This window comes from Talaromyces amestolkiae (assembly GCF_001896365.1).
Source record: "Talaromyces amestolkiae strain CIB chromosome Unknown scaffold5.1, whole genome shotgun sequence".
Classification (NCBI taxonomy): Eukaryota; Fungi; Ascomycota; class Eurotiomycetes; order Eurotiales; family Trichocomaceae; genus Talaromyces; species Talaromyces amestolkiae.
This window is the reverse complement of record NW_024468041.1, coordinates 1,342,913-1,364,565: the sequence shown is the minus strand read 5'-3', so window position 1 is coordinate 1,364,565 and position 21,653 is coordinate 1,342,913. Positions and strand designations below refer to the sequence as shown.

General features: G+C 47.6%; 8 protein-coding genes across 8 annotated transcripts; 3 read left to right on the top strand and 5 right to left on the bottom strand.

The window, feature by feature from the left end:
* Positions 1-3,054: 3,054 nt before the first annotated feature.
* BHQ10_003550 (uncharacterized protein) lies at positions 3,055-4,786 on the top strand (the record flags this gene model as incomplete). The annotated part of the gene is made up of 3 exons (XM_040875819.1): positions 3,055-3,406; positions 3,443-4,431; positions 4,481-4,786. The coding sequence occupies 3 exons, from the start codon at positions 3,055-3,057 to the stop codon at positions 4,784-4,786; spliced, it is 1,647 nt and encodes a 548-aa protein (XP_040732054.1).
* Positions 4,787-5,282: 496 nt separating this feature from the next.
* On the bottom strand, positions 5,283-5,622 carry BHQ10_003549 (uncharacterized protein; the record flags this gene model as incomplete). The annotated part of the gene is made up of 2 exons (XM_040875817.1): positions 5,283-5,453; positions 5,512-5,622. The coding sequence occupies 2 exons, from the start codon at positions 5,620-5,622 to the stop codon at positions 5,283-5,285; spliced, it is 282 nt and encodes a 93-aa protein (XP_040732053.1).
* Positions 5,623-6,593: 971 nt separating this feature from the next.
* BHQ10_003548 (uncharacterized protein) lies at positions 6,594-9,761 on the bottom strand (the record flags this gene model as incomplete). The annotated part of the gene is made up of 3 exons (XM_040875816.1): positions 6,594-8,358; positions 8,409-8,809; positions 8,856-9,761. 3 exons carry the CDS (start codon positions 9,759-9,761, stop codon positions 6,594-6,596), a joined length of 3,072 nt encoding a protein of 1,023 aa, XP_040732052.1.
* Positions 9,762-10,939: 1,178 nt separating this feature from the next.
* On the bottom strand, positions 10,940-12,198 carry BHQ10_003547 (uncharacterized protein; the record flags this gene model as incomplete). The annotated part of the gene is made up of 3 exons (XM_040875815.1): positions 10,940-11,046; positions 11,106-12,059; positions 12,111-12,198. 3 exons carry the CDS (start codon positions 12,196-12,198, stop codon positions 10,940-10,942), a joined length of 1,149 nt encoding a protein of 382 aa, XP_040732051.1.
* Positions 12,199-12,615: 417 nt separating this feature from the next.
* On the top strand, positions 12,616-14,394 carry BHQ10_003546 (uncharacterized protein; the record flags this gene model as incomplete). Its single annotated transcript, XM_040875814.1, has 2 exons — positions 12,616-12,896; positions 12,948-14,394. 2 exons carry the CDS (start codon positions 12,616-12,618, stop codon positions 14,392-14,394), a joined length of 1,728 nt encoding a protein of 575 aa, XP_040732050.1.
* A 126-nt stretch (positions 14,395-14,520) lies between these two features.
* Positions 14,521-16,689, bottom strand: BHQ10_003545 (uncharacterized protein; the record flags this gene model as incomplete). The annotated part of the gene is made up of 1 exon (XM_040875813.1): positions 14,521-16,689. One exon carries the CDS (start codon positions 16,687-16,689, stop codon positions 14,521-14,523), a length of 2,169 nt encoding a protein of 722 aa, XP_040732049.1.
* A 779-nt stretch (positions 16,690-17,468) lies between these two features.
* On the top strand, positions 17,469-18,393 carry BHQ10_003544 (uncharacterized protein; the record flags this gene model as incomplete). The annotated part of the gene is made up of 2 exons (XM_040875812.1): positions 17,469-18,254; positions 18,319-18,393. The coding sequence occupies 2 exons, from the start codon at positions 17,469-17,471 to the stop codon at positions 18,391-18,393; spliced, it is 861 nt and encodes a 286-aa protein (XP_040732048.1).
* A 155-nt stretch (positions 18,394-18,548) lies between these two features.
* Positions 18,549-19,946, bottom strand: BHQ10_003543 (uncharacterized protein; the record flags this gene model as incomplete). The annotated part of the gene is made up of 1 exon (XM_040875811.1): positions 18,549-19,946. The coding sequence occupies one exon, from the start codon at positions 19,944-19,946 to the stop codon at positions 18,549-18,551; it is 1,398 nt and encodes a 465-aa protein (XP_040732047.1).
* Between the last annotated feature and the right edge of the window lie 1,707 nt (positions 19,947-21,653).

The window sequence follows — 21,653 nt, the reverse complement described above, 5'->3', positions numbered from 1 at the left end:
TTTGATTGCACTTAATAAATTCTGTCACTATTATTAACCTGGCTAGCTGTTCACTCACTTGTTCTGTTGCCCTTCCTTTACATGTCCTATATTTATGTATGCAATGTTATAATGCGGTAAAGCTATGAATCTTCCGATGGTCAGATAAACTAAGTTGACTGAGTTATGCTTTTTTACCAAATAAGGGAAAAATTACCAAATGAGGTAGGTCACAGATAACGCAGAAACGCCTGAAAAAAAGTATCAGCACAATGTCGGAAAGCCGCAAGGGTTTTCGCTTTCCGCAATAACGATACTTGATAAGAGATGAGAATGTTCTCAACTTCTCGAGTGACTGATAGGTGACTCGAGGCCGCCACCAAGATTCTGGCTACATTCGTCGTAGTGGACTCATTCTGCTACTCTTAACACTGATCCACTCTCCTGAATTTTTTTGTTTCTTCAAAGGATCATGATCCATGAAGAGACTCCAATCACTAGAATAGATATTTGTATATATCCCTGTGTAGTCGGCAGTAATTGGAAAACGGGAATGCTAGCAGGTAGGACAATAATCCGCGCCTTGTATCCACATTAATTTAGGCATGCTTCGGGAGGAATTTCTCACGACAGGGATATTCTGATTTTATCGAATACAAATCGAGGATGAAAGAATCAGTAGGCAGAAGATGTGAACCTGGTTGATTTTGCGCAAAACATACATTGGTTTGAAGGATTCCAGCCAATGTCGGAGTTTCGATGACGGAGTTTCTAGCCCTAAAAGCACCAAGTATTGATTCCAGTAGCTGTGAAAATCAACATAGAGCTTTCCGATTTGAAACTCTACTTGTAGATAAAAATGTAATAATAGTTAAGGAGAATCTGATATTCCCATATCGGAGATGGGAAAAGAACAACCGGCGACATCGGACTGTGAAGTCTCTTGTAAGTAGTAGTCCCTTAAGGCTTGATGCTGATATCGGAAGAGACAGCTCGCTTTCAGGGTCGCATGTCAACGGGAAATCCGTGTGGAGCTTTGTAATATTTTTGACCTTTGACCATATTCCTAGGTATCAAATAGGTCCAATGTTGTCAGCAGCGGACTGAGGATCACGAGCTAAAAGGACCGGGAAGTTCAACACATTCGTATAACCTCCTAAACAATCTCTTTCTTTAAGCGACGCTCCTTGCGTACTTCATGCACAATGCCTAGCTGCGACATAGATCTCGATCTTCCTCGCATTCTTTGCCTCCACGGTGGCGGTACTAACGCCCGAATATTTCGATCGCAATGTCGCGTGCTCTCAACACATCTTAAAGGAAAATTCAGATTGGTGTTCGCAGAAGCGCCTTTGCAATGCCGTCCTGGTCCCGACGTTCTTTCCGTGTATAAAGAATGGGGTCCTTTTAAATCATGGATCCCATCGGCATTGGGCTGCCCGGAAGTTGATAATCATACGGCCACTGAACTCTTCAAAGAAGCGCTAGACAGGGCGATGGATGAAGATGATGATCTGGGAGCAGCTGGTCCATGGATTGGGTTGTTGGGGTTCAGTCAGGGAGCGAAAATGTGTGCGAGTTTACTGTATCTTCAACAATTGCGGCAGATGCATCGATTGAATTTGAACAGAAGGTTGGATTTTCGGTTTGGCATTCTGCTTGCTGGACGCGCACCGCTTGTTGCTCTCGACATGAATCTTGCCACTATATATGCATCAGATGATATGGAAACTCAGGAGAAAGGGTTTCCAGCAATGCTTGTTGATCCCAATGGACAGTCTGTCGCTGGAATCAAATCTTGGCTCAGGCGTACCAGCTATATCAACCGGTCTGATATTCGACTGCAATTTCCAACAACACACGTTCATGGAAGGCGAGATCCAGGGCTTCCGTTGCATCGGAAACTATTCGAAGAATGCTGTCAGAAGGACAGTACGCGGCTGATGGAGTGGGATGGCGATCATCGTGTTCCGATCAAAACAAAAGACGTTACGGAGCTGGTTCAGCATATAATGGCTATGGCTTTTGAGACTGGAGTTCAGTGTTGATGGACCACAAGTTTTATTAATGTGTTTCTACGTTGCGTTTAAATGTGTACCATGTTATGTATGACGTTGCATTCTCGATTGCAAAGCAGCTCACGATCTCTAGAGCTACATGATAAATTGCTCCATGTAAGCTTGGGGTGTATCTATTGGTCTTTTCCTGTCCTCGTGTACCCAGCACATCAGTCATACAATATCTGCAGAATAAGTCGTACCATTCATATTGTGGGTAATACGGCATTTTCAAGATTCACGTTAGTCACCTTACCAATACTGAGTTAGTAATTGATCTTTCGATCATGCTGAGGCTGTTCCCTGCAACTTGCGATTTTATAACAGACTAGGTTATCATCAGGTCGGACCGAAAGATCGATCAGATCGATCGCGACTGTCTACCTACAATAGACAGCAAATTTCCATACGAGAGGTCGAAAACGAGAAGATGATCAAATATCGTTTATTTTCAGCCCAGCTATGTTCTCAGCAAACTATTGAATTTGCCCGGCCAATTATTGCATAGCGTTACGTGGAAGTATTCTCAAATGAGTACGAATCGGATAAACATCTGCAAACGCATGCATGCCGATCAGCCTGTTTCTTGATTCTTCTGGACTTGAATTGATTAACAAGATGTTTGAGTAGAAGAGGTCTTGGTATTAGTTCTGCGGTAAATTGTGAGAAATTTAAGTCCGAAGCCCGGACAATATTTTACCTATTCTTTCCTTTTCTTTGAGTCTGAAGAACTGCCTGATTTGGCGCATGTACTTATTCCGAGTCTTTATGCGTTGTTTGATGTCATGATCTTGCGATTGAGTACTTGCTTTTTGTCTCCTGTTTGTTAGACTGTTTGAAAAATACTAGGATGAGGACAATTCTTCTCTAAGATCAATCCCTCTTCCTGCATTCTTCGAGCGACGACTGATCAGAAAGTATACATTCAAACACATCGGGTTGTTTTTAGTGTATTCAATTCTTCACTGGGAGATAATTCTGGGCCCTTCCTCGTGCACGACAGACCAATCCTGCAAGCATGGCTTTTCCTGAAAAGCTACCAGACGATCTGGAACACCAGACCAGCATCACAACATGTAATTCAGACGACATTTCGACGGTCGCAGATACACATTTAGGGTCCGACCTAAAACCCAATCCAGAAAAGACACCATCATCACCAGACCGAGATGCAGAGGCGGGCAACAAGTCAGATGAGCCACGACCAGTACCAGTTCCTAGACTTAAACGTCGCGGCCTCTTTGGTCAGCTCACATTGGTTCCTGAAGTTGAGAATCCGAGGGCATATTCACGGTCGACGAAATGGGTTTTGACGTGTACTGTTTCATTGGCAACGCTTATTGCGCCTATGGGGACCTCCATTTTTTACCGTAAGTGAACACTTGAAAAATTAAGAACGAAATCAGTAATTGAAAAGTTGAAAGCTGCACTACGTGAGGTTGAAAGCGATTTACACACCAATGCAACCGTCACCAATCTATCTCTAGCATTTTACTTGTTAGCAATGGCCATCTTCCCACTCTGGTGGTCAAACTGGGCGGAAGCATTCGGACGACGCACAATCTATCTAATATCCTTCGCACTCGGAGTAGTATTCGCCGTGTTGGCTGCCATCTCAAACTCGATCGGCATGCTCATCGCCGTCAGATTGCTAAGTGGTGGCTCATCAGCTTCTGTTCAGGCGGTCGGGGTCGCGTCGATATCTGATCTGTGGGAGCCGCGAGAGCGTGGACGCGCAATGGGTATATTCTTTCTGGGTCCGCAGTTGGGTCCGTTTCTGGCGCCTATAATCGGCGGTGCTTTGGCGGATAGATGGGGATGGAGAAGCACGATGTGGTTCGTCGTGATTCTGGCCGCGGCTATGCTGCTTATGTTGTTCATTATTCTGCCAGAGACATCTACGCGAAGAGAGACCACATGGCGCACTCGAGTCAATGAGAAGATCGGTGAACGGAATGCACCCATGAGAACGATCTTACTACTGAGAATCCTCTTGATAGACCCCTTCAGCGCGCTCCTGGTACTACGATACCCAGCAATGTTCCTGCCAATGTTCTACATCGGAGTTGTCACCATATATTTCTACATTGTCAACATTAGCATTCAAAACACGTTTGCCAGCCCACCATACAATTTCAGCACGTTGATTGTGGGACTGTTGTACATTCCGTCTTCGTTAGGATATATTGCCGGTAGTATCATTGGCGGTCGATGGATGGACTATGTGATGCAGCGGGAGGCCAGAAAGGCGAATCGTTTTGATGATAATGGAAGACCCAGAGTCTATCCCGAAGAGCGGATGAAGGAGAATACTTGGGTTGGGGCGTTGCTTCCTGTTGCTGCGTTACTGTGGTACGGGTGGACGGCGGAACATGGCGTATATTGGCTCTGTCCGGTAAGTCTGTCCGAACTTTATCGGGATGTTTCATGCTAATATAAAAAAGATTATTGCAAACTTCTTTACCGGCTTCGGGATGATCATCATCATCAGCGTCAGCATCACCATGATCAGCGAATTCATGCCCGGTGACCCTCGAGGTCTAGCTGCATCTGTTTTTATACGCAATGTTCTCGGGTGCGTGGGGACTGTCGTGGCAGCACCGATGCTTAGTTCATTGGGGAATGGATGGACTTTTACACTCTGGGCATTGGTGGCCCTGGCGAGTGCGTCAGTGATTGTTGCGATTACAAAGTTTGGTCCTCGATGGAGGGAGTCTATGGTTGCTTCTGGTGAAGTGGCAGCTTTCTAGAAAGCATTAGGCAGGTTATTAGACGCTATGATCTCTTTCGTTGAATGTATAAGAGCGCATCACCCTTTCACTAATAATGATGTATGATAGATTGCCTGTTGATATTCGATTAGGCGGCTTACTTTCTATACCACTCAAGGTCCAGATATGTACAAATAGATGAAACATATACTCCTCCATACATCAAAAAAATATAACGGTCAGGTTCCGATAAAAACACTATCTCGAGGGTGGCAGATTTCTTTTCTCCTATGTAAGAGTTGAACATAACTCGACCGTTCTCGCGATCCAAGCTTAACTACAAATTAACTATACCATTCTCGAATTTCCATAACAAGAAGGCTTCCACGACTTTCAATCGTGTCTAGTATATCTAGAACAAAATAGCACGACAAGCGCATCCAACCACCCTATATCATAACTTCAATCCTCTTCCCTTCAAAGGCAGTCTACGGACTAAGCCCAAGCGCATCCGCAAGCGCAGGCACCAAATCCGTCAGCGTCTTGTATCCTTTCTCGCAACAAAACGGTCTGTGCCTCTCTTCTCGATACCATAAGCTGCTTTAATCTCGTCAATAGTATCCTCGATATCAGCCAACAGGGCGGAGACGTCGACATTATCGCCGTCATCGCGTTTTGCTACAGAGTTGGCAGCAAAGTTGTTTATCTAGTTGATACATGTTAGTCTAATTGAGGAATTCGATTGTCTGGGAGATAAAGGTTACCGGCTCAGCGTTGCGCTGTTGGAGCTCATTGTCGTTGGATGAGGTTGCCAGGACGTTGCCGGCCAAAGCGCTGCCGATGAGGCAGAAGAAGGAGAGGTTGTAGAATTTCATTTTTGAATAAGCGCTTTTTCACTCTCTTAATTTTATCGTATTTTATAAAGTGAAGTGTATTGGTTATGAAGTTGATGTATAGGTAACTGAGAATGCCACTGCCAGTGACTGCGCGAGGGTCCGGTATATAAATGTTCAGACTCAACTCACTTTTCAACCTCATTTTACCACCATCACTCAATGACACCATACTCTCATCAATTGCTAAAATATAGCGAGCTCAATCTTCTGACAATTACATTCAAGCTTCTCAGATCCTAGGGTTTCACGCGGAGGGTCTTTGTCCATAAAAGACGGAACTGCCTATTCCGGCGACATTCCTCGACAAACGCAGACGATACAACGCTGGAAAAACTTTCCCTCGCGATTATATCGTTTTCCCAGATTTTGTGTCTGCAATATCATTGATGACTTAAACCGTTGCAGTCGTCGTTTATGGTATGGTTGAAATTTACGAGTCATGGATAGTGCTGGAATGGGGTTTTGGTTAGTTGTACTTCGTACTTTGTTGCAATCAATGAATCATCACAAATCACAAATCACTGTACGGGACGGTTTTGGAAGCACTAGCATTAAAGTGAAGTCTCGAGTCAATCTGCAAAAATTGTCATTGGTTTAAGTACATGCCTATGGTTACATAGAGAGAAGCCCGAAATAAGAAGTCAACGCTCCGGAAACAATCGTGAACAACGCCAAAAAGTCGAGAGAAATTGTACACAATTTGGGTGTCGAGATCAAATGCTAATGCTAATACTAAGAGTGGAAAGCATGCTCGATCAATCAATCCCAAAATCCTGGTGCCAATGTGCAAACAGCCGTGTATAATTAATCTGACACCGATTCGCCTGTAGAGAAGCAAACAAGACTGGAAAGAAATGCAAATTGTATGGTCTGGTTGAAGAGTATGTATTGGGTCTGAGCTCGCCAATGGCAAGGACTGTATGAACATTGTATTGATGTATGTAGAAGGTTTATGCATACAGCTTCTCGCTGTCAGGTTTATTGGGTTGGCGATTCCGATCCGAGTTGCTCTTTGGGTGTAGCACCTGGCGCACGATGAATCCCTTCTCAGACTCTGGACGAGGACGCGCACTGTCGCCGTGGTAGATTTCGCATCGGAATTTTAAGAATTGTCCGCCGTTCTGCCAGATGGTGATGATATCGCCGGTGTAAATTTTACCAAAGATCCAAACCTCGCTGCCGTTATCCATAGTCGGGCCGCGACGAAGCTCAATATCATTTACCCAAATGCGATTGCGTGTCTTTGTAGACAGGATCGTCATGACATCTGGGATTTCTAGCCAGTCGGCTCCTTCATCGATCAACATTTCGAGACCTGGGCTCCAGAAGGTCACTTCAATCGCGTATGCTGGAATGCGGGTATCCATGCGATCGGGATAAACGAAAGTTGCCAAAGGACCGCGACCCCAAGATGTCATGCGACCTTCCAAGCGTAGATTGAGATCGAAAATTGACCCAGGTACAGTAGCCAATCTACCAAGCAAAGGTCGAGGCTTTACGAAGTTGGATGGTGTCTGGCTCTGAGGGATTTCGCTAGGCATTGTTCTAGTCTCCATTGCTTGACGGTCGGAGTAGTCGCTGTCTGTCGTCGGGGGTAGTTCGTCCGCGACTTCGCGGCCAGTGCGAGCATCGATCGTGACAGCTAGCTCGTCTTGATTGTTGTCGTCACCGTCACTCGACGGACCCTGGAAAGAGTCACTTCGCGGTATCGAGCTTTCGCTGGCAGTATCGGGAAGTGGGAGGTCGATACGACGATGAAAAGGTAAAGCTTTGGGCGTGACTTCGGTTGCGGCGGAATATTTGTCCTGTGCTGGGTCTGCGCTTTCCTGATTAGCGGGCGTCAACTCTCGTGCAGTACGGCGCTGGGGCGTGCCAGGCTTGCCCTCCGCAGCCCCAGGATCATTTGAAGAGGTATCGTTGGGTGACATGTTGAGTTGTCCCACTAGGCTATCAGCTCCCAAGAGACTGTGTGCCGAGCTAGTGAAGTTGGGTATGGGAAATGAGTACACTCCAGCAGACAGATTGTCAGAATCCACCTCCATCGACTCACCAGAAGATTGATCGCTTTTAACATCAAAGTTGCGAGAGCTTAGGCTGCCAAAAATGCCGGAGCTGCGCAAAGCAGATGACGTGACTTCGCCAAAAAGTCGATTCGCTGTTGCAGCCTGCAAATTTGTCGGCACTTCTAGGACCGAGAAGCTGTCAATAGGCGGAAGCGATGGATAATGGATGGAAGTTTCCGCATCGAGACGCGGGCGCTTCAATAATGTCTCTTCTGAGTCACCACCAATCACAATCTCATTATAGCCACCATGGTCCTTGATTGACAACTGGGAGGCGTCCAACTCCTCTTCTAAAGCTTCAGTGATGATTGCCAGCTGCTCATCCTCCAATTGTATTTCTTCCGAGTCGGGGTACTCGTCCACGTCCGCAACATCTGCGATCCAAGGGTGTTTGAACAACTCCCTTTCGGTGGGACGCTCATGTGGGTCTGTGCGTAAAAGCCTCGACACAAAGTCTATCGCTCCCTCGGAAACACCCTCCTCACGCAGGAGGTCATATTCTACGTCTGTTGTCATGATAGTACGAAGCATCTGAGCTCCCCTGTCGTCTCCACGACCGGTGTATGGCGGCGAGCCGCAGAGAAGGTGGAACAGCACAGCCCCAAGTGACCACATATCAACAGACTGATCGTATGGAGAAGTTCGTGGGGGTCTAAAAAAGTTAGTTGGGCGGTGAGTATAAGAATAATGAAGGGAACATACGGATCACCAAGTCGACGACGCTTTCTAGCCACACCTTGCCGATAGTTGTCGTATTCTGGATAGACTTCTGGCGCACAATAAAGCAAAGTACCACAGAAGGTCTTCATGAAGGTCTCCTCTTGAACAACCTTTGAAAGACCAAAATCAGATAACTTCACTCTGAGAGGGTCTACGGAGGATATGAGAATGTTGTCTGGCTTGATGTCTCGATGTGTGATTTTGCGCTTGTGCAGGTATTGCAAAGCGTGTAATAGCTGCCGAGCAATGCTTTTGACCATGTCTTCGGCAATCTTTCCATTGCTTGCCAGATATGCAGACAACTCGCCTCCCGCAATGTACTCCATGATGATGTAAATCCAGCGCTCATGTTCATGGTGGTCAACATATTGCACAATATTGGGCTGGAAGAGTTAGCAGGGGACGCGTGTCGAGTTCAAGATCACTTACATGGCGAAGATCTTTCATAATCTTCATTTCATTGTCCACCTTCTGGTCAAGAATCCCGTTTTTCATGAAACGGCGTTTGTCAAGTTCTTTGGCAGCATACACAATACCATCCTGCTTTGTTGCTAACTTGTATACAGTAGCAAACGCACCCTTTCCAATCTGCCCAGTGACATTGTATATCGAACCACCTGTCCAATGCATGCCGTAAGGGTTTCCCAAAGTCCACTGAAGGGCCTTTTGTGGTGGCGGAGCTCGGGCCTGCAAATTCTTGACTTTTGCGTTATGTCGTCCAACTCGATCCAAATATGCCACTAGGTTCTGAGTGTACTGGACTTGAAAGCCATCTCGAGAGGGGATGCGCACCACAAAACGCACTTCCTTGTTATGCTTGTTATCTGAGGCGACGATGATAACCGAACCGTTGACAAGCATACGGGTAGTTTGAGTGTTACGCTTCCACAGCCGGGTATCATCTACAACGGTGCCATTTGTTGACAAGTCTTGAAGCATCAGGATTCCATCCTCGTTCACAAATATGCGGAAATGAATGTTGGAAATGTGTTTTGATGTCACCTCAGGACTCAGAAGTACATCGCATTTTAATGGGTTGCGTCCAAAAACGAAACCCAAAGACAGGTCATGGACTGAGGATGACATACGAATAGCGATATCACGAGAGGATGAATCTATGGAGTCGAACTGGAATTCATCGCGTTGGAGGATATGCTGGTATCCCTTGGGCTGGCGAGATGTAGCATCAACGGCCTCATGAGCTGGATGAGAGCCGGGGTGCAGAATACAAATGATATCTGACACATCTTGATCTTGTAAACCAGAGTTATGCGAGCCAATACGGCGGGGATCTGAGTACGGCTGCGTGGACTCTTGAGTTGGATTCACCTCCATGATGACAGATGCTTGATGAATTTCTGAGAAAGAGAGAGGTGGGAGCAGCGTGGGTTTAAATACTCGTACGTAGGGCGGTGGGAAGTCAGGTGAGTCGGAGCGAGTCCTGGCTTGTACTCGTTGTCGGCCTGGCCTGCAGGATCATTGACAAGCTACCCCTCCTTGTGTATTTGTACTTCTTTCCAAAAAAAGGCTCCGACGGCCTCGACCTCGTTCTCACTAGTGGCTTGTGCGAAGCGCACTTGCGGTTTCATCGATTGCTTCACACCCTGCTATCCAATAATATGAAGCTTTCCAAGTGTTTGGGGGGAAAATATTCTGCTCTTATTTGCGTCTGATGCTTTTCAACTGATCACCTGCGGCATGATAGTAAGGACGATTCTATCAAAAGATGTGACGAATTGCTGTGTAGCTCATGGGACCTGGTAATCTGGTATGCACTTGTAATCACATTAGAACATTTTGAAGGACACTTCCGCAGAACAAAGAATTGTCAAACGGCATACGGGAAAGACCGATATCCAATTGTCTCGCCCAACTTCCCTGCCAGGCGTCCACGGAAGTAAGCGTCCCGACCCGGAGACTGTTTCTCTGGAGATGACCGAAGGCGGGGAGGGATGTGGGTGTCTGGCAGGGTCGCTGTCGTCAGCGTCGTCGTCGCTATCGTTGTCTAAGGAACGCGCGGATACAAAGAAGGAAAGGCGTGACTGTGGTGAGGGTGAAGAAGAGACGAAGCTCAGCCTCTTGACTGGCTAGCTTGGACAATTGGCAGTCTCGATTGGCCTGCAGCACCATAAATAATGGCGCTATTTTTGTTTATCCGTTCCGGGCGGCCCAGGCATCAACCCCTCGGAGCCTCAGGCTTGCGACTAGCTGCGGAACTTCTCCTTGGCACTGACGAATTGACGTGCTATGATTTGCTGCCCCTGTTTTTCAACCCACCAACCGGCGGCTCTGCTCCGCTGGGCCGGGTGGGGATGGATTTGCGGAAGGTGCTTCTTACCTCTTTCGTCTTAGCGCATGATTGTGCTGCATGACTCGACCAAGTCGTACAGACTCAATGTCTAGCCTCCGCGACATGGCTCTTTTCTTGCGCGGTGTTGGTAAAAATCCTTAGGATTGACATGCAAATTATTTATTTTGATTTATTCCGACTATATACATGGAGTTCACCACACCTATCGCGCGCCGTATGGCTTGCTTGTGTCGGCACTAGCATCAAATTTACCACTTAGAGCTACTTCAAAGGCCTCATCTAGGCGTCGGAGAGCTTCCTCAGAGACCTCTGCGATTAATTAGCAATTGATGTTCTTTGTTTCTGTGGTACCGGGCAAGAAAACTTACGGTAATGAATGATCAATCTGTTTCCAAGAAGCTGCAAGCCTTTCTCCTTTCCTATCTCCGCGAGGTCGTTCAAACCTAACCCGGATGCAGCAAGATCCAGCCATACCATGTTTGTCTCTACGGGATTTTGCAATTTTCCTCCTTTTGAAGTCCACATTTCTGCGACGCGTTTGGCGTTGACGTGTGTATTTTTGAGTTTACCACCATCGCCATTAGGATCAGGTCCGAATGTTTCTTCAACGGCAACCCTGGCTGCAGACGATATGACACCAGCCTGACGAGTGCCGCCACCAATCGACTTACGGAACCATCGGGCCCGTTCAATGAACTCTTTCGAGCCCACTATGATACTGCCAATCGGTGCTCCAAGACCTTTGGAAAAGCAGAGACTGACACTGTCAAACAAGCTGGTGAATGCGTCCAAACTGCCTGCACCGGAGACAACTGCCTCCCACAGCCTAGCTCCGTCGAGATGTACTTTGACATTTTTGGCGCGTGCCCATTCAACGATTCGCTTCACTTCGTCTAGCGGCATTACCATTCCGTCGAGGGTATTCTCGAGACTGATCAACTTGGTCGGACAGTAGTGGATATTGGTTGGAGCAACGAACTTGGCCTGAAGATCTTCAAGGGTGAGGTGTCTGCCATTCGCTGGTACGATGCCTTGGACAGTAGCTCCGGTCCACATACTGACACCTCCGGCCTCGTATTGGAGGATGTGGGAACGGTGATCGCACAGGACGGAATATGGAGGCTGGGATAGGTGCGTACGAATGGCTACTTGGTTGCCCATCGTTCCTGACATAACTAAAAGAGCTGCTTCATGCTTTGTGCGGTCCGCAATATACTGTTGCAACGAGTTTGTTGTCGGGTCTTCGTTGAAGACGTCGTCGAGAAGGGAGGCTTGCGTAATCGCTTCGAGCATGGATACGGTTGGCTTTGTCATCGTGTCACCTAATTTACCTATTAGTCAATGCGAACTCAACAGTACGATGAGGTACACACTTCGTAAGTCAAACTCAGCCGCCCCCAGACCCTGCCAGGTATTCGTCTTGCCATTCCCACCGGCAGGCTGCAGATCCGTCGAACCCATTGTTAATTTGCGCAAATAAATAGGCTTTGGAATGACCGAGCCGAGTATAGAACGATGGAAGTGTCGACCGAGTACCAATGCGTTCCTCATCGAGAGATATACCTCTGCATATATACGTAGGAATGGTCTCCGCGGGGAAGAATTTATGTCCCGGTAAAGCTTATCGCAAAAGAAACAAGCTTATCTCGGCCGGGCTTGGCACGCCTTGTTACAAAGCGAAGAGTGAGCGCTCACCGCCTTCGGACCGCGTACCCAAAATCCTAAACGGCAACCCGAACTAAAACGGTGATCTTCATACTTCCCTGTTTTCTTCGCGTATGATATTTGCAGCCCCTCTCCATCTTTGACGAGGACTATTATAACGTGCTATCCGATGGCGACTTTCCTCAGTTGACACGCAGACCGTTTACAGTCACCATGAGCCTCGCCCATCTCAGCCGCCCCTCGATACTCTGCCAGTGCTCGCGCTGCTCCAGCTCCGTGGCAGCATGCGAAAATGAGTGGGCCAGATTATCAGACACATATTCGACGGTGACGGGATGGTTGAGCATCGACATAAACCGGATCAACATCTCTTCTGAAAAGAAGCAAATTCCTCAGTCATCCGAGTTGGAGTTTGTCCGGGGTCGCGTGGTCCAGGAAATTGTGTGCAGGCTATGTCACCAGAAGCTCGGAGGCTTGGTGCATCTTGAGACAGAGTGAGTACTAAGCTCCAAGAAAAGTGTGATGGCTTGAGCTAATCCGAGCAGAGCAAAAGTGTTCTGGAAACTATCCAAAATGTCCTTTAGAGAAATCATATCGATGCGCGAGTCGAATCCTCTATTCGTCGAAGGCTCCTTGTCCTGGCTCCTAGCACCCGTCGAACAAACTATTGCCCCAAACGAGTCTGCAAGCAATACGTCCCTTTCCGCAAGCCGTTCGGACGCTGTGCTCAGCCAGACGTTATACAACCAAGGGGCTAGCCTCAATCGGATATCTAATACCGTTGAGGAATTACATGATACCATGTCCGATCTCAAACAATCATTCCGGGCATTACGACTTGAGCTCAATACTACACCCTCAGCTCGGAACCCCGAATATCACGGAGACGAGGCCATGGAGATGCTCAGAACAGTGTTGAAGGAGCTACAACACAAAGCCGACGAAATAGAGAAGTTGAAACTCGAGAATGAGTCGTTAAAGTTAAAGGCCAAGTATTGGCAGGKCCGCCCGACTGGTGGTGCTCCCACGACACCGCGGGTTCTTGAAGATGCTGCCATACTTGAAGTGCAGAGTCCCGGTTTCATGCATGATAGTGGGAAAAGAGGCTTAATAAGTGAGACTACTCAACTGCAGATCACACATTCATTCGACGAAGAACAAGAGCATACAGCAATGGATCATACAGCAAGTAGTGAGGTAGTTCACTATGAAACCGCTCCGGTAAAAGTGCCCTTGAAACCTGCCGCCGAAATTTTGTCCGAACCACAACGACTCGCGCAACGCGAAGGTCTTGGGGTTACAACTGGATCTCGACGTCGAAGAGAATCCGGCGAACCAGCCGCGAAACGACCAAGGCTCGCCTTGACAGAAGACCCGGAAAATCCAGAAAGCAACGTGGACGTCGAATCGAATCCGCCACCCAGGAAAAGAGGCAGACCTAGTGGGCGAAAGTCTTTGCAAGCAATCTCGACAACTCCACACACACCGTCAGTGTCAAACCTGGCAGCCAGCACAAATGCAGACGCAAGCACACAAATACCCCCGACAGAAGACAGACCAGAAGACACCCCTGATAGCATCGAAAATCCACAACCCCAGAGAAAATCACGCAAAGGTCGATCGCGAACCATCACATCACGCTCGACCTCACAACCAGCTTCACGACGATCCTCACTATCCCCGCGATTAACCCGCGGCGGCACGAAACTGAATGACGGGGATGCCGCCGCCACTAAGCCACCCGAAAAACCGAATCTTGAGAATCGACTGCCGAGTCGGGCCGGTGGATTCGAGATTGCAGTGAATGTAGCCGAATTAACGCCTGAGAGTGTCGTGAATGAGGATGAACTGTTCGCGCGTATACAACAGAAAGAGGATGGAGCAGGAAAGAAAGCAAGCAATGACAGCGAGCAGCGACAAGCCAAAGTCGCTGCTAGAGAGATGATTGTCAAAGCTGCCATGGAGAGGGAGGAGGCTATGGCTGATGAATAGGTACTACACTACAATTGTGACAATAGAGAGAAATTCATTAAAATCATCCAAGACCGAAACGACTTTTCTCGTTCCTTCGTTGTTTGATATTTCTCAAATGTACATTCATCTTCGTAGATGGTAAGACTATTTAACACACATAAACCCACACCCCTCCCTCGCCCTCTCACACGCCCTTTTGAGCATCTGCTCCTCTCTATCGGTCCACTGAACGCTCAGTTCGTCCCATTTCTTTTTGGCGTTATTGTACTCGTCGCGATATGTTTTGTGCATAGCGTGGAGACGGGTTACTTCGCGCGGGTCGCCAGTTCCTGAGTATACAATAAAGAGGGTGCATGATGGCAGGGAGTCGTAGATGCGTTTTATGTTGTGGACTGTTGCGGCGACTGTTGATGCTAGGGATGCTGCAGTCGATGTGGGTGTTGTTGTCGAGGGGACAGGAACAATTTCCTCGCCAGGAGGCAAAATTGCAGTTGAGACATTCGCGTTGTTAGGATCAGGGCGCCGATTGCACCAACCCCTGACAACTTCGAGTTCTCTCAGACGCGCCCATGCAAAATCAACACCGTCGCCGGGGATAGTCATCTTCGCCTCGTCGCCGCCGCGCACGGCAAGCCTTATTCCCTCGACGACTTGATCATCGTTATCGCATCCAATCGCAACAGTAGCCTGCGCACCAAACCCTCGCTCAGGACTGCCCCAATCAATAATCGCACCCGTCCTTCCCTGCGGTTTCCCCGTCTTGGCGGCTCGACCCAATCGACGGAAAATGCTTTCCGTGTTGGCGTCAGATGTCCCCCATCGTTCACCCTTTTCACATTTTTGTTTTACCAACTCCAAAACGGCGCGGGCGTCCTCTATCGAGTCATGGCCTGTTTGGCCTTTTTGAATTTCTTTACCTAGGTATTTTTGGCAAAGCCATTTCAGGGAGCTTTTCAAAGGGGGCCCACGAGGGTGAGGATATATGATGGCTGTGTCGATGATGAATGGGTGTGTGAGCTTGAGGGCTGTGAGGTCGGAGTTTAGGGAGTGTCCGACTAGGACTGTGCGTGGCGTGAGTAATTCCAAGAGTTCTTTCTGGATATCAGCGAGCGTAGTCGTGACGGGATCGAGCATTTCTTTCGTAATTCCTGAGAATTGTGTCAGGTAGTTGATGATTGGTAAATCAGGCTTGACAAGTTTATCCAAAACAACCTCGCCATCCCAATTCACTAGACTGATTCGTGTAAGTTCAGACTTTCCACCTTCGGTAATACACATCTCGCAATCTAGGGCGAGAACTTGTCGGCCAGCTGTCATGCTGCCTTTTTGCACTTCAGACTCGGGAGGTTCACCATCGGTCAGTGACTCGACATGTGTATCGACCCAGCCGTGTTCGGCTGTTGTGCCTGCACGCTCTCGTATTCTGTGTTCTGCCGCTTGTTCGGGTTCGGTGTCGAAATATACCGGATGTAGGACATAGTCGTTTTCGCGTAGTTCTAGCTTCGGGGTGATAAACGCGGTAATCGGTGTGCGTTTCGATATGAAATGCTTTTCGTTTCTTGGAGGTCGCGGACCCTTCATCTTGGCCTCTTCTTGCGTCTTGGGTAGTTGTGATAGTAGTATAGCTTGTAGCGGAGAATGTACTTTGTTGTATTTCGTGTCGCCGGGCGCTTTGACCGGCCAGATGTGAGGGAACATGTCGGCTAGCTCTTGTAGAGGTTCGGGCAAGTTTTCCCGGCTGAGGCTTTGGGGATTAAATCGATGCGATCTGTCGGGTAGAGGGAGACCCTTTTTCCACCGTTCAAATTCCTCGTCATGCGAGTCTTTTTCATCTTTTTTATCTGTTTCGTCTCCATTTTCGTTTGCAGCTTCCACCTTGTCATCCAGAGGTACCGACCCGTTGAACATTCCAATTTCCAGTCCAGGAACCATCAGAACGACCACCTTCCTCACATGCCCAGAATGTTTCATCGATATCCATTGCGGCGCAATTCCATCCGCAAAGCAATACAGCAACAGACTTTGCAAGTCGGCAATACGAATTGAGGACTGTAACCGACCCTCGACATACGTCAAGGTGGGATATTTCGTCTTTTCTCCATTCTCGCCCCTTCGTCGCTTTTTATGGGATACGCCACCGATTGCCGGTTCTGCTTTTGTCGTTGACTCGTCTTCATCGACGGTAGATGTAGGCGAGGCCGAGTCTTGTAGGCGTGACAGTGTCTGACCAATTCCGAACCCGCCGCCTGAGGAAGGCATCACGGGATCGGCGTAGTCATCGGGATCGCGTTTCCGCTTGGCGCCATGAGGCATGGTCGCGGTTGTTGTCGAGGAATTATTGGAACTGTGAGTGCGATAACAACGCTCATCAGTCCGTAGGGGAGATGCGGAGATTGGAGTTGTAGCTTCAGCAATTTCAAAATTTACATATAAGCAGCCCGCAGCCGCTTCATGCAATCTGTGAAAATGATTGGTGTACTTGGAATCAAGTGGGGCACTTGATCTAGAGAGGATTATTGTTGTTCCGGTATTGTAATTTATCTGTATTCGGATTGAAACATCGTAATACACGCCGCTTTAAAAGGCGTCCAGTCACACCCAGCCAATACATCTTATAAGATTGATAAGCCGCTCTTTTGTTTCCGACGCTGATACGGAATTCTCACGCGAGCTATTACATTCACATTTTACCAACATGCATATTTCTTAGAGATGAGTAATCAGAAAATGCCTCATTCTAGGTAGCGGTAAGATGGTCTAGTCGTTTGTTGTCACCGGCTATTCCCTACCTAAGAACGTACTTTGTAGATGATGGCGTCAACGCCGTAATAAATCTTTTCCGGAGCCGAGCGCTTTTTCTGTCACTCCGCGGGGGTCCTTGATCGATTCCATTGCTTCTTCTGCAGACTTCTTCCTGTTCAATATTCTCCTCAACACTCCGTTTAGCAGCCTACACACGGCAATCCACGAGAAGACAGACTCCTCCTACATAGTCAAGTCTCGTAATTCACAATTGGGTTATCGCCTTAGCTGACCCCGCCATTAACTCGCCTTCCGCATTTTATATCGAGCAACCAGAATAGAACGACGAGATGTCGACTCTTCAGGAAATCACATCGGAATCCGAGTTCGCTCAACATCTCTCCTCTCTTCCTCCATCAGCACTTCTAGTCCTCTCATTCCACACACCATGGGCCGCACCATGCACTCAAATGCGCACAATCCTCAACACCCTTGCCGGAGGGTACCCAGTCACCTCGCCACCCTCAACCTCCTTCGTGAGCGTAAACGCTGAAGAACTTCCCGATATTTCAGAAGAATACGATGTCACCGCCGTCCCGTTCTTGGTGCTCATCCGCGACAAGAAAGTGCTCGAGTCGATAAGCGGGAGCGACGCAGTCAAGGTTCGCGATGCGATTGAGCGTCATGCCGGTCAGGCTGCTTCCTCGGTGCCGGGATCAAAATCGACTATTCCTCCTGTTCTTAATGCGACTCCCCGCGAACCCGTAGTCTCAGGCGCAGCTACACATATTCCAGCCGCTTCTGGTGCTGCACCAGCCTCCGCCGCACCCCCCGTCGCTGCCGCGGCAGCTGCACCAGCCGCCTCTGCTGAAGAAACCAAAGAAGCCCTCTTTGCGCGTCTCGCCGAACTCGTCAAAGCCGCTCCGGTGATGCTTTTCATGAAGGGTACACCAAGCGCACCCGAATGCGGATTCAGTCGTCAGCTTGTCGGAATACTGCGCGAGAATGGAGTCAAATATGGATTCTTCAACATCTTGGCAGATGAGGATGTGCGTCAGGGTTTGAAGGAGTTTGCAGAGTGGCCTACATTTCCGCAGTTGTGGGTGCAGGGTGAGCTTGTTGGGGGTTTGGATATTGTAAGTTCTCTGCTTTTCTAATGCTGCGTATATGTATCAGCTTGCTAATGGATTGTTTGTGCAGGTCAAAGAGGAAATCAGCGCCGATCCTGATTTCTTGAAGGCTTATGCTGTTCAGCGGCCGACTGCTACGGCTTAGATAGAAGATATAAAAGATAGTTATACCCCGATGATCCATTTCTAGTTGTACAATGAGTTGAATGAATGCTTCAATCATAATATCTAGCTTATTTAGGACTTTTTGAAACATGATCTTGGAGTCAGATGATCGATAGGTATATAGTGTACATACTCTTACCTCGAATCGTTGAAAAACTCCCCCGCGTTCCTCCTCAAAGTAAACATCTTACTATGCACAGCATCCTCATCCACATACGCCCCAGCCAACCACCTTTCTCCAGAAGTCGTATCAAACGCGCGCCGCGCATGCAGCACTCGCCTGTTCTCAAATATCACACACTGACCAGGCTCCAACTTGAGCTCAAAGATGCGCTCAGGATCCTCGATTCTTTTCTCGAATTCAGTGATGGCGGAGAGGTATTCTTTCATTTTTTCGGACCATTCAGAAGACTCGGATAGGTTGATGTGGTATGGTCCTTGAAAGGGAGGAGAGTAGTTGACGTGGGTCAGTGTTCTGTCCTCGGATGAGGCGGCGGTATCAGGGACTTCGAGAACAGGGCGCGTAGTGCGATAATAATTCTCCTTGTGATCGTAGTGATATGGAACTTTGTGCGATGCCAGTGTCTCCCACGAACTGCGATCTAGATCCCTCGCAGCGCCAAAGGCGTCTACGAACAGGGACTCGCCACCTTTGCATGAGTTTTTGAGACAATGCAATAGCTGAAAACCCGGCGGGTTGTGCACATATAACAGGTCCATGTGGAACCCGAGATTGAGGTTCGTGTATGCCACGTTCTTCGCTTTGAGGTCATTGCGCACATCCCACGTTGAGCCGTAAAAGGTGTTGCGTAGGGGGCCCATTCGAGTGGCTATTTTCGAGACCAGTTCGCGTGAGTCCGGGATATTGTTGACAAACAACAGACCATAGAGGGACAATTTGTTGAGGGCTTCTCGGAAAAGGTCATCATTTGTCATCCAGTCGTTGTAATCAATCCAGCATTGATCCCGTTCCATTTCCTTGCGGTCCCAGAATATTTGACGTTTACTGGTTCCCACGGCTTTGTGGTGGAAATGTGCTGCTGGGTGTGTGATATCGTCTGCTGTGAGTCGAGTCACATGTGTTTTGTTGTCGTAGCCAGGGATGTCCTTGTTCCACCATATTTCCAGAATTTCGCTGCCCTCAAATGAGGTGTCCTTCACCCATTTGATCTGACGAGGAGTCATGTCCTTAGGGATGTCACCCGTCCTGAAAGAGCGCTGTTTTGTCTGCGGATCAACACAACGGGGGCATTGACATGCATCGCGCAGTTGGATGTAGTGAACGTCAAGATCCCGCTCAAGACTTTGATTCAAAACAGTCGCCGGAAGTTTGATTGCAGCTTTGTCTCGACCGATATGCTTTACGAGCCCTTTGTGCTCGTCTTTTGTGGCCGAAGCTTCATCTCTAAATTGCCGAGGTTGTGAATATCCTCTCACCCAGGTTGGAATTGACACTTTTGCTGTGAGAGAAACAGGCCTCTTTATTACGGTAGAGGTCCATGACCGACCGATGGATAATTGAGGACGAAACATGATTGCGATCACTCAATCACACTCGATTATAGGTATTGCTTTTTCCGAGTGTTGACCCCTCGGCCATGGAGTGATGGAGAAATGCGGAGAAAGATAAGCGGCATTGATAAGGGTTACCGGCACATGTATGGAACTTGTACTCGATGGTTACAGCCTTGATCAAGGGTTTTATTCAGCCTACTTCGTTTGCACACCTTGGTTGCACACCTTGGTGTGCAAAATCAATCTATATCGATCATCGTGAAGACAAAGTGCTGAATTATATCATCCCTTATACACCACTTTATAGTGCATCGTGGCTCCTCTGTGAGGCTCGCTCCACCGGATATATAACTTTCCTACTTGGATCGCAAGTTAGGGCAAGGGCTTAGGGCAATGGTCTCGGACATGTGACGTGAGTCAGCCCCTGTCAAGACTGGATGGTTGTGTCCGTGAACTGCGGCTACGCCAAGGATAGATCTTCTTTCAAAACCTACCGCAAGGTCGGAATATCCGTACAGAATTACGCTGCTGTCTCAGATATGGTGCATGTTGCTGGAATCGGAACAGTTGAGTTGGAAGTACAGGCCTTTCGTGAGACAGGATCGCCTATGCGAAATTTGATGATGGAAAAAGTGCTCCATATTCCAGATGCTATCTGCAACGGATTTGCTTTTATCGAATATCACAAGTTAATCGGAAGTCCAAATCGATTCAACACATCCGAGGGGGTAGACGAGAAAGGTATTGCTCTTTGGTGTAGTAGATTATTTCAAGGAGTGGCTCSCAGGCTGGKATTKCCAGGAAAATCTCGAAGCAAGTCATATTCAAACTTTGATCTGCAATCAGTCGATGTTTATATTGAGAATGAAGATATGCTTGAGATTTTAGACCAGCACGGGGAGGGTTCTGAAGGTTACGACGATCATTATGACTCTGGTTTTGATCTTATCTAGGGTGTTATCTTTGTTTTTCGTCCTCGTGATATGCATTTTAAGTTCTCCGACTTAGCAATTGATTTCTACGAGATAGTTGGGAATTTGATCTATATGGATTTTGCCCATCTCCAAAGCCGCGCTCTGTTTGAATTACTAAAGCCTGTCTATACCTAGGTAATTATCTTGAATGAAACGTGTCACTTAAGGCATGTAGGCAGCAAAATAGCATATCTAACAAATAATTAAGGTATTCTTCAACCCTTAACATCCATCAGAAAGCTTCAATAGCTCTTGTTGAGGGTCCTTCGTCGAAAAATTCGCGTTGCGTCCTGAATGTTTCCTTTTTGTAATACCTCTTCGGGCCAATTAATAGGGCAGGGTTTAAGACTCCACGGCAATATCAACATGCACCTCCTTTTTGGTTTTTAAAAAAGTAAATATACCTATATGGGCATCATATTTCCAGTTCTATATACAAAATTATTGTATTATCGGGGATGGTCATTATATGCGCTTTATGAATCAATTGATCGCCCCAGTGTACGGAGCGCCTCATCCGCGTCCTCATGATATCATCCCTTCATTTTTCATCAGTGCTGCAATAAGTATAGATAGATTCTAGGACTAAAAGTTATCAGTCCTATCCACAGGCAACTCTAAAATTTCTAGCTTATATACCTTTCATGATAGTTCTCACCACCTGGGCAGCAGCCTTGAAGATGATTCATGCAAGTGAGAACCTGAATATGTGCTCGAATATGGACGGGGATACATGCTCAAAATATTAGAC